Source organism: Eubalaena glacialis, chromosome X (genome assembly GCF_028564815.1).
Source record: "Eubalaena glacialis isolate mEubGla1 chromosome X, mEubGla1.1.hap2.+ XY, whole genome shotgun sequence".
Taxonomy (NCBI): domain Eukaryota; kingdom Metazoa; phylum Chordata; class Mammalia; order Artiodactyla; family Balaenidae; genus Eubalaena; species Eubalaena glacialis.
In genome coordinates, this window is record NC_083736.1 from 102,604,460 (window position 1) to 102,616,116 (window position 11,657).

General features: G+C 42.7%; 1 protein-coding gene across 1 annotated transcript in view; it reads right to left on the reverse strand.

Annotated features, from left to right (window-relative positions):
- DCX (doublecortin) overlaps positions 1-10,643 on the reverse strand; it is a 111,235-nt gene extending 100,592 nt beyond the window's left edge. Inside the window, exons 1-2 of the mRNA XM_061178198.1 lie at positions 10,265-10,643; positions 1,425-1,765 (exon numbers count right to left, since the gene is read on the reverse strand). Coding sequence (XP_061034181.1) covers positions 1,425-1,765; positions 10,265-10,628 — 705 coding nt within the window. The 5' untranslated portion in view covers positions 10,629-10,643. The remainder of the gene's footprint in view (positions 1-1,424; positions 1,766-10,264) is intronic.
- Between the last annotated feature and the right edge of the window lie 1,014 nt (positions 10,644-11,657).

The following is an 11,657-nucleotide window of genomic DNA, read 5'->3' on the forward strand; positions in this document are numbered from 1 at the left end:
TTGTAGAGTACATCCTTGCCATAGGAGGGAGATTAAATGTCATGGCTTCTAGAGTTAAGGTCACCCTCAACTCTAAGATCCACTGATCATAAAATTCCTAGACCCTACTTCTCCGAGGTGAGGTTTATGATGATTAATCCTGTTCCTGGACAGCTCCTGTTCATCATACACTTGGTCCTCAAAAAAGAGATATTCTTAGATGCTTAGGAGTTAGAACTTTTCCCATCGCAGATAAACCCATTGCTGTGGTACAACAAACACAGATCACATACAACCAACACCTCCAGGTTTCTCTCAGATCACAAAATGGTGGCGAACAGATAGAAGCCACACATTTATCCAAATTACCATGTATATGAGTTCGCGTCTTCCCAGAAACTTAAAACCTTGTAGCACACGGTATATATCAGAAATTATGGGAGGAGGCACAGTTCTGCATTTGAACACTCATCATCCTGATATGGTGAATCTATTTTTTTTTTTAAGAATCTACATAGTTGCTCAAACACCAAAGGTATTTTAAGAGGTAGAAAGTATGGACTGATAATAATCCACACTTGTCTTGTCTGATGAGGGACCAGGATTCTCTTTACAGCCAAAGAAACCAGCCACTGTTGCAATTCCCTTGGAACATTTTTTGTCATATATTTACGGTTCCCTGTGCTCACGAGAATGGTGCATCTGTCTGATGGAGACGCCTGGCTGCATTCTTTCCCAGATATTAATATAGGTGGCACTTCAGTAGCATAACCAATGACATGAAGAACCTGATTTGGAGAGAAACAGATGGCACCATCTTTCTTGGGCTAATTTTAGGATCCTGAAATAGTCCCTTTCCACACAAACCATCAGTGGAACCAGATTAAGACAGCTATGTCACGTGGAAAAGGGAGAGAGAAAAAATGTGGTCTAGTGTGAGGCAAAGACAACGAACCAGAAACCTCAGTGCTTCCCTTCATATTCTCCTTTCATAGAATATGAGGGTCACTTCCACCTCTTTTCATCAGAATGGATGCTGAATATCAATGTAAGAGTATCTAAGAAGACATGAGTGGGCAAATCTCATTTCTAGTCACATACATTGAACAATCCAGGTTACATCATGCACTAGCTAAATTCATATTCCAAGGAGTTTGTAGGACCTAGGCTCCAACACATCTTTTCTTAGCAGATAAGGAAGCTAATAAGTGACCATTCTACCTGGTAAGTCAGAAACAGATTGAATTTCAAAGCCTCACATTCCTGGTCCATTGCTTTGTCTGCTGAAAAGACCTTTCTCCCGAATGAGACATAATATATCAGGTAGGGATGATGAGAGGCGGAGGAAGAGTCTCCCAACCAGAAATGATGTCCGAGGTATAAGATGGTCAGCCAAGGGTTTAGAACAAATGAGAAGAGGTGTAATCTGGGGATAAAGCACCTACCTGTTTTCCATCCAGAGTGTAGAGTTTTTTGACAACCCCGGTCTCTAGTTTGATGGCTTCAGTGATATCAGTGAGGACTTGCTCAAAAGAGTGGGCTGTCTTCTTGTTCAGAAGTACACGCACAGCCTTCCGAGGCTTCACCCCACTGCGGATGATGGTCACCAGCTTGGGGCGCACAAAGTCCTTATTCTCTCTGGCCTGGGCACTGTTGCTGCTAGCCAGGGACTGCGGGGCTTTCATATTAGCAGATGTCTTCACATTGACAGACCAGTTGGGATTGACATTCTTGGTGTACTCCACCTTTTTAAAGAAGTTGTCTGAGGAGCAAACATAGCTTTCCCCTAAGGGAAGAAATAAGTGGTGATTAGTTTAACAGCAGGTATACGGACTATTCTAACCAAACTAATACACACTGACCTTGGAGTAGGACTTCTGGAAAAATGGTGATAATAACAAACTTCATGTGCAATTCCTAATTAGGCCCTCTAACAACTTGGCTCATTCAAATTAAAGAGCAAGTAATCAGCAAAATATTCTTCATCATAATGGCATACGTAGCTGAAAAAATCCTGTAAAGCTAAGGGTCCCAAGGAGAATGAACATACCCAAGTATAATCCAACAAGTGGGGTTCTCAAGCTTGATATGATTTCATTTGAATTGAAATGTTTACATTAACTCCTAGGATGTGTGTTAATTAACGTCTAGGGGCATTACTAGAGCATTTTTAACATGTCTCTATTTCTTAATGTTCCTGTCCTATTTCTGGACTCACAGCCCTATTTGTTATATTATGAACTGAAGAGAACTTTCAAAATCAATACATTTTTATTCCAAGTCAAAGTGACCAAAGTAACCTTGTGTATTGGGCATACAGTGCAAACTCGCCAAGAAGCCCGATTGTACTTTGTACAGAGTATATGGCTAAGCAGTAGAATACTAAAATGTGAAATGTGTGTGTGTGGTGAATGTATGTATGTGTGTATAATTGTGTCTTTTACCCCCATACCCAGGTGGAGAAACTATCTAAATAACAACCCGTACACACACACACACACACACACACACACACACACACACAATTCCTTGTGTTTGCAAGTCTAGCTCTTGCTTGAGAAATGCTCTCCCCTGTTTCCACCACCCACCCCTCATCTTTCCATCTTCCTGAATGCCACACACTAGCTCGGTGTATTCAGGGTCATCTTCACCAGTGCTCACCCTTGGCTGCCACAAGTAATGAGGTGGAGATGTGAGAATACACCGTACAGCCTGATTTATGGATTGGAGGGATCTAGTGTACTTTTCACATTTACCATGGGCTAGAGGAAATGACTAGTACAGCGGAAGAAATGCAGGGGCCAGAGGCAAGAGGAGGGGATTAGACACTTGAGACTAGAAGCTGGAGAAAAGAGGAAGAGAGGTAGGCTCAGCCTGGGAGAGAGACTATTGGAAAAGACTGAATTTTTTGAGTAAAACACATTAGCCTCAAGGTATACAAAAGTTCATCCAGAGGTTGAGATGCAGAAAACCAGTGTGATTTAATCAGGCTTAACTCATCAGTAATAACGCTAAATCGATCAATCAATCAATCAATCAACCCGAGCCCGTGCAAAGAAAGCATTAAACACAATTATAATCTGATGGCTCTTCTTCCTTTGGTCTCAGCAGGAGAACCGAGCAGAGACATTCACAAACGCCGGGCTGATGATTCACTCCCTGTGCAAATATTGATTGCTTTGCTGTAGCACCAAAGCCTTTAAGCCGTGTTAATTGATAAATTTCTCAGTTAGTGCTCAGAGAAGATTCGGTGAGAGTCTGGAGGGCACCTTTGAGGACATTTATATGTGTGTGTGGAGCGGGAAGGTAAGTGGCTTGTAACGTATGCAAAGTGGCTTCCAACACTGCTCTGAGTCTCAGATGCTGCTAGTGTTCTGTCTTGACAAGGGGACCAAGGCATGGTTTGTAGATGAGCACGGGCCCTCACTCCTGCACCTGGTGCATGCATGCACAGCCAGGATGGGGCGGTCAAAGACCGCAGCCAAAAGAAACCCTAATTTCTCTGGCTGCCACTGGCTAATCCAATCCTACGCAAGTGATTAGAGGATGTGGTCTTTAATTTTTGACTTAAAGGATGAAGGGACCCTTTCAATTCCCCCATATATTCACAGCCAGTATTCCCCATACCCTAGAAATGGCACTCCACCAGATGCACGGGCACCTTCCAAGAGGTCACCGCCTTTGAGTCAGATGTTTTCCGTAATTTGTCATGTACTTTAAAACTCTGTCAGACAACTGGTGGTGTGCAAATGTATGAGGCTATATATTTATGATTTCACTCATCCACAGTCTCCTCTGGAGAGTCAGCTGCGCAGCCCTATTAGGACTCTGGACTTTTTTTGTTCCCATCTCTTAAACCTCTTAAGCCTCTGAACTATGAGTATGATTAACCACTCCACATGAAAATGAACATGATGGCAGACAGCTATAGTATCATATGGCACCCAAGAACTTTTCAGAGGGCCCAGCTCTCAGCCAAATCTATGTTGAACACTTTCCAACAGTGCATTTTAGTCTCTCCACTCTCTTTCCTTTTGGCCCCAATATGAAGTAATGGAAAAAGGGCAGCTGATGTGATGTCAGTCACAATGGGGTTCCCCAATATGTCCTAGTTGTGTGCCCTTGGGCAAACTAACCTCCCTTGGCTTCAGTTATTTGTCTGCAAAGTGGGGACGATGATAACAATACCTACCTCTTAAGGTTGTTCTGAGGCTCAGAGCAGGTGATGCATGATATGCAGGGCGGAGCCCAGAGTCTGCTACATAGTAAGCACTTGATAAATGCCAGCTATCGTTATTATTAAGGCCCTAGTCTGAAGGAATAGAGAGAGAACAAGAAAAAAGAGCCAAGAGGGAAAGGAGGAAGAAAGGGTGGAGAGAAAGGAGATGAAAAGAGGAAGAGTAGAAGCTGAAGGGAAGAAAAGCAGCAGCAGCAAGGGCAACCATCTTGGAACTGAGCTATAATCATTATATAACATGAGCACTGCCCGGGACCCAGGCTTCAAAGATCATATTTCCTGCTGGTTGAAAGGAGGCCTCCGGTTGCGTCAAAGGCCAAATGTGGTAGCTTCATGGATAACACCTAGCAAAGCCACTTGCTGCCTCTGCTGGTGCACACTGAGGGCAGAATATCTTTTAAGACCATCTTTTTTTAGAGCAGCTCTAAGGTTCACAGCAAAAGTAAGGGGAAGGTACAGAGATTTTCCATACGCCCCCTGCTCCCACACATGCCTCCCCCGTTATCTGCATCCCCTAGCAGAGGGCAGGATGTTTGTGGTGGTTGAGGGGGAGTCAGATAGACCTGGATTTAAATCCCAGCCAGGCATTTACAAGCTGTATGACATCAGGCAAATCATTTAATCTCTGAGTCTCAGCTTTTCTGTCTACAAATTGAAGCTATTGCGCTAGGTGACATCTAAGTCCCTTCCAGCTCTTAAGGTCTATAAGAAGGAATTTTATTCTCTTTTCCATCTCAAACAGGCTCTAGGAGATGAAGTTGTTATGGTAATTACATGTTAAAGAAAAGAAATAGGTGCCCACCACTGAGGACTCTCCCCTTGTACTACTGGAAAGACATCAAATGTGCTGCTTCTCTCGACCAAAGCTTCCTGGTTCTGATTTTGCAATTGTCTGCAACGTGTGCTGCCAGAGCTCAGTGCTTTCCTGCACGTCCAGCTACCTGGCACTTGGAGCTGGGTGAGGTGCGTTGCACCTTTACACAGCTGGGTTCCCATCCTGCCACAGCTTCCAGGGGCCATTTCCCACTCATTAGAAGCCTAGAAGGAAAGCTGGCTTCAGAGCCAAGCAAGGTGACAATTTGCTGGAATCGACAATCTGCTTCAGGGCGAGGGGGTAAGGAAATGAAGTCATGGAAGCACAGCTGAAAGGGCAGGAAGGGAACAAGCTATGGGCTCAAGATGATCTAATGTCTACCTCCCTTCACTTTCAGGAGAGCTCCATTTTCAAAAACATTAAACATGTTTATAGCTGCTCAGTGCAAAAGCACTTCTGCCTGGGCTTTCTCTTCTTTTCCTGGGCTTTCTCCCTCAAGAAGGAAAATATTAAATGGTAGTTTATTGTATTATCATATCTATTAGTGATGTATCACTCTCCCAGGTATCTTAAAATCCTCCTCTTTGGCAGTGTGCTTGCTTTAGCAGTTAGAGGATGAATTAGTGAGAAAGTGGTTTCATCTCATTGGAACAAATGAGCTATGGCAAAGAAAGTGGATCATAGCTGGTGTCACCATACAGATCTTCCAACAAGACTGTCACAATTGTAAATATTCTGTCCCATGGTCTGCATAATAATGCTCAAAAGGACACCCCTAAGATTGATCTGGGTACTTACATACAAGGAAGTGGGGAAGGAATTAGTGCATGAAGGAAGAATAATTCTCCAATGAAAGACTAAACAAGACCAAACGAAAAGTCACTGGTGGATTTCATTCACTGACCCACTGGGAATATAGCTAATACGTATATGGCCACATTCTGTCTGGCTTCACGAAGACTGTTCGTGTACCCAAGGAGCTGTGGGAAAGCTGACATCAATAACCTGACTTTGGTCCAAAATGGTCCCCTTAATACTTTCAGTATCTAGCAGCAGACAGTAGACTAGAGGCATTAGACAAAGGAGTGCCACAAGGCCAGAGTGATTATTAACCAATTGCTTTCTATTTCATTTCATTTTAGGCTAAATACTTAATAATGTGGCCATTTGGAAACACAGTATGTTCTATGCTCCATTATTCCTTTAAGATCTACAAATCAAAAAACAAAAACAAAGATTTATGTATTCCTAGGAATTCCCACCATTGTACGTAGCTGAAGGGGACCGTCAAGATCACTTAATCTAGTACTTCCCAACTTTAAGTGCTCATAAGACTCACCTCGGGAAATCTGTGAAAACAGACTCTGGAGCACTAGCCCTGAAAATTCTGAGTCAACAAATCCGGGATGTGGCCCAGGAATTGATATTTTTCTAAAGCTCTAAAAGATTCTGAAAGGCAGCCAGGTTTGGGAGCCACTGGCTATTCCAACTCTTCACTAGCATCATCATTTTTTTTTATTGGAGTATAATTGCTATACAATGTTGTGTTAGTTTCTGCTGTACAATGAAGTGAATCAGCTATATGTATACCTATATCCCCTCCCTCTTGGACCTCCCTTCCCACCCCCCCCCCATCCCACCCATCTAGGTCATCACAGAGCACCAAGCTGAGCTTCCTGTGCTTTATAGCAGGTTCCCACTAGCTATCTAGTTTACGCATGGTAGCGTATATGTGTCATTCCTAATCTCCCAATTCGTCCCCCCCTCCCCTTCCCCACCCCCCGTGTCCACATGTCCGTTCTCTACGTCTATGTCTCTATTCCTGCCCTGCAAATAGGTTCATCTGTACCATTTTTCTTACTACTATTATTTTTTTTACATCATGAACAATAATAGTTCCTTGTAGCTGTAGTTTTACCTTGTCAATGTGTTTCCATATTTATCATCTAATTTTATCCTCACAATCACTCTAATAGATAAAGAAGGCAGGTATTACTAGTCTCATTTTACAGATAAGAATATTACAATAGATATACAAAATGCGGTCTATACATACAATGAAATATTATTCCTCACAAACAAAAGGAATGAAGTGTTGATACATGGTATAGCACGGACAAACCTTGGAAACATTTTCTAAGCGAAAGAAGCCAGTCACAAAAGACCACATAGTGTATGATTCAATTTACATAAAATGTCCAGAATAGGCAAATCTGTAGAGACACAAGGTAGATAAGTTGTCACCTAGAGCTGGAGAGAATACGGGAAATGGGCAGTGACAGCTAATTGGTACAGGGTTTCTTTGGGGTGATGGAAATGGTATAAAATTAGATTATGGTGATGGTCTCACCACTTGTAAATTTTCTAAAAGTCATTGAACTGTACACTTAAGTTGGTGAATTTTACAGTATGCAAGTTATACCTTAATAAAGTTGGTTTTTTTACGTTGTTTTAAAAAGAGAGAACATTAGTCACAGTGATAAGGACAAACATATAGTCATGTAGTTTAACCAGCTATAAACTAGAATGACTCAAATAGTACCAGCCACCCTTTATTGAATGCTATCATGTGCCAGGCAGAATACTAAACACTTCGTATCCATTGTTTTATTTAATCCTCAAAGCAGTTATTCCCACTTTACAGATGAACAACTGAGGCTCATGGAGTCTAAATGGTTTCCCCCGAGTTCACACAAGCTAGCAGGTGGCAGAACTGGAATTTGAACCAAATTGGATTCCAAAGATTTCTTTTCCTATTATAATCTTCTGCCTCTAAGATAAGAACCCAATGCCTCTGACTTTTCACCCAGGGATCTTTTCAAACTTTTTCAATTTGAAGTCTCTTGGGAAGCAACATGTATGAATTACTATTTTAAAATCTTTCTTTTAACCTCTTCCAAAGGTAAAGAAAGTAAAGGACTTCTGTCCTCCATTCCTACAGTTGCAAAGGACAAAAAATAGGAGAGAAAATGACCCTTTTTCTTTATCCTCTTCATATCTGTACCTTTTCCCATCTGGCTCTGTGGTAGTGGGATATTGGTCACATTTCTCAATGCTGTCCCAGAGATACCCCAGAATTTCCTTGACTGAATGGGCCATACTCAGGACTGAAAGGGCACTGAGGGCCACTGCAGTTTGTGGTTGTATGTGACTTGTGGATAAATGCAACTGAGCCTCATTTACATTCTGCATAGTCCAGAAATTCACCAGGAAGTACTACTACTGCACCCGGGGGTGGTAGATGAGAGGAGTCCAATCTAGCAGGACTCAAAAGGATCAAGAGAAAAGAAAGCTGCAGTCTTCAAAATTGTATTTATTACCTATATTGAGCTAAGATTATCACAACACACACCCCAATACACACACACACACACACAGAGAAATCCAGGGAGGAAAATCAATATCAAGGGCTAGTCCTTGAGCAAGACATGTTAAAAAATGGATTTGGGGGAGTGGGCAATCTGTGCATGATACCATTCTTATATCAGACACAAGAACATTCTAATCCTTGCTCCACATACAATGTCACTTGATTCAGAATTCTGCCCGAGCATATATCGTGGTCTTTAAAAGATCGCAGCTAGCGGAAATGAGGACATACTGGGTGATTCAGGGTGCTTTGTTTATGAAAATTATTACAGAGAAACCCCTCCAGTTTGACTGAGATGTGGATTTTACAGTGACAAAAGACACACACCCTATCGATCACGCTGTTGGACAGCTCCCTCAGCCTAGCTTCAAGTCCTTCAAGTTTGCCCTGACTCTCCTTTATTTTAAGATATTTGCTAGGATGGCCAATCCTTCAGTGTTCAGAAGAAGCCTAGGATTAACCTCTACCTGGCCATCCAGCACCTGATAATCTAAGCCTCCTCAGCATTGTTTCTCAAGGTCAGCTTGGAGAAAAACCACAGACTTGAACCCCGAGACCCAGATCCAGTAGCCATATGGACACTGTCTTATAAGTAACTAGCCCCAAATCACTCAACCTGACTTGAGAAACAGCAGCTACTTGCGAGAATGTGGTCTTGCACAAGGGAAGCCCTCATGCTCCTTTGTCTAGGAACACAAGAAACCTAGAAGCAGTGAAGCAGAGGCGGGGCACTCCCATCCATACCAAGTCCTTTAATGTGCTGTTTCTCCTTCCTTGCCGGCTGTTTCAGAGAGATCTGCCTGTTCTAAACCCATCTTTGCTTGGGGGAATGGAAAGAATGAGGAGGGAGGGCTGGAGAGTGGGAAGGGGTTTTGGGGGGAACATTTTCATTATCACCACTCCTGAGTGCTGTCCTTTAAAGTATTGTCAGGTTAAACTGATCACATATATTACACCCATTAAAAGGTGCGGTAGGGAGACATCCTCAAAATACTTGATTTGATAAAGTAAAATATTAAGACCGTGTCCCAGGATCTATTTTTCTAAATGATCACAAAAAAGACTTCATGGCTGGGCAAGTTTTGGTAAGAGCTGGGATTTTCCCTATTTTTGAGTTGGGTACACAGGTTGTCAGGATTCTCAGCAATCTTGTCATAAAATTCGATTGCAAAACCAAAATCTGAAAAGGATTTAAACAGATTTAGGTACAGTGAGTCAGTTCCTATTCTAATAGGAATAGTCTTTATTAAAATACCAGGCATACCTACAGCTTTTTTTGGTATTTCTCTCAATGACCTCAGCCTTAGGGACACACCCTGAAGTGGGCTTTTTAGAAGCAACAGCTGAGCAGTGACCACTTACCTAAAAGTATAATCCTTTGTGAATACGTCCAGGAAGTCCAGCTTTTAGGGTGCGTATTTCCATGAGTTGCAATTCACAAAGAGTCTCTCAGCAGTTCAAAGGATATTAGCATATAATATTTTCTCTCTGTTAACCCAACCAATCTTCCTTCCTCATTTTATACCCCTAATGGTTTTATGGTCTGCCTCAGTAGTGCTATTTAGAGTTAACTATGAACACATTCTAGAGTAAATGACACAATTCAGATTTTTCTTTGTATACCCTGGGAGATAAACACAATGCATTATCATCACCAGCCCCACTTCAACACCAGCCGAAACTGAAGACCATGAAGGGTAATGGCTAATGATTCTGTCAATGCCTATAGAATTAGAAGTCTAAGCAGCAACCTTGTGTTTTTACAAACACATTTCCCAATTCCTTTTAATAAAAATCCAAGAAATGTACCCGTAACTAACGATGCCACCTCCCACTAAGGGCCACCACCCACTCCTTGAATTACCTTCTTCCAGTTCATCCATGCTTCCGATTTTCCTGGATCCATCAATGGTGTAAATGTAACGCACTCCCTGAGGCAGGTTGATGTTGTCAGACAGAGATCGTGTCAGGTCAGCCAGCAAGGCGTCGAAGCTGCGAAAACGGTCAGAGGACACAGCGTACACAATCCCCTTGAAGTAGCGGTCCCCATTGCGGTAGAAACGTACCTTCTTGGCTTTCTTCTCGTTGCTCAGTGCCTGCAAGGTTCGGGTTCGGTAGAAGCTACAATGGGCGCTGTGAGTGGGGCTAGGCAGCCCATTCATCCGTGAGCCTCTCATGTTCCTGGATGTCTTATCTCTTTCATCAAAATGTCCAAAATCAAGTTCCATATTTTGGTGGAACCTCAGAGACCTGAGTGTTGGAGAAAAGGGTGGGGATGAAAAGAAGCAAAGAAAAAGGGGTGAGGAGGAAAAAAAAAAGAAAGGAATTCAAATATTAGCCAGATCCAGATCTGCAATCTGCTGCTTGTGAAAAGAACTGGTTGAAAAAAGCCCGTGACCCATCTGCTGCTTGCCCCTGACCTGCAGGAATATTGATTTTAATAGAAAAGAAGGAGGGGCTGGAGGGGTGCTGCTGGCTGTGGGCATTGGGGTGAGAGATGGGGAGGGAGGCACTTCTGGCACTGTTCCAAACACAGGAGAGGGAGGGAGTTTGAAATAGCTTAAAATCCTGGGACTTCCTGACACTGGCTCCTATCAAATTGTAACTTCGGGCTAAATACATTAAAACTGGCATCTGTTTCCTCACACATGCCCACATGACTAACGCTTGTAAATGAATCCATAGCCTGACAAAATCCCCCTTGAAGGGAACAGAAGGACCTAGCCAAGGTTAGCATCTCTAGCTCAGGAAGCAATCTTTGCATCTTAGTAAAACGACTATGAAGGGGAGTGTTTTAATTTTATCCCAAACCCTCTTTCCTACTCTAATGTGTGCATCCCCTCCCCCCAGAATAAACTGGGATTCTCCTTTAAAGGGACGGCCTCTAGGGAATAGCCAGAGGCTTTGTGCTATTCATCAAGCCCCTTCCCCACCAAGCCGGTGCAGCTATCCAAGATTCACAAGAAATAAGCTGAAAAAAAAAAAAAGGATTAGAAAAATCAGTTATTTAATGAGCTATTAGTTCTACTTTACTCCTGGTATCCGCCCCCCCTTCTCTATGTGCTCTACCCACCCCCAACAATGATGCAGCCCCACCTCTTAATGGAATCATTTAATTGTTGAAAGATTCCCAAATGAATCCTTTAACAGCATATGGGACCTTTAGAAGCAAGCACACCTTTCATTGTTCTGGGCTTCTACCCTGAATGAAGGGGCATTTTGCCCTCACAGCAGGCAATTCACCCCAAATTTGTCTA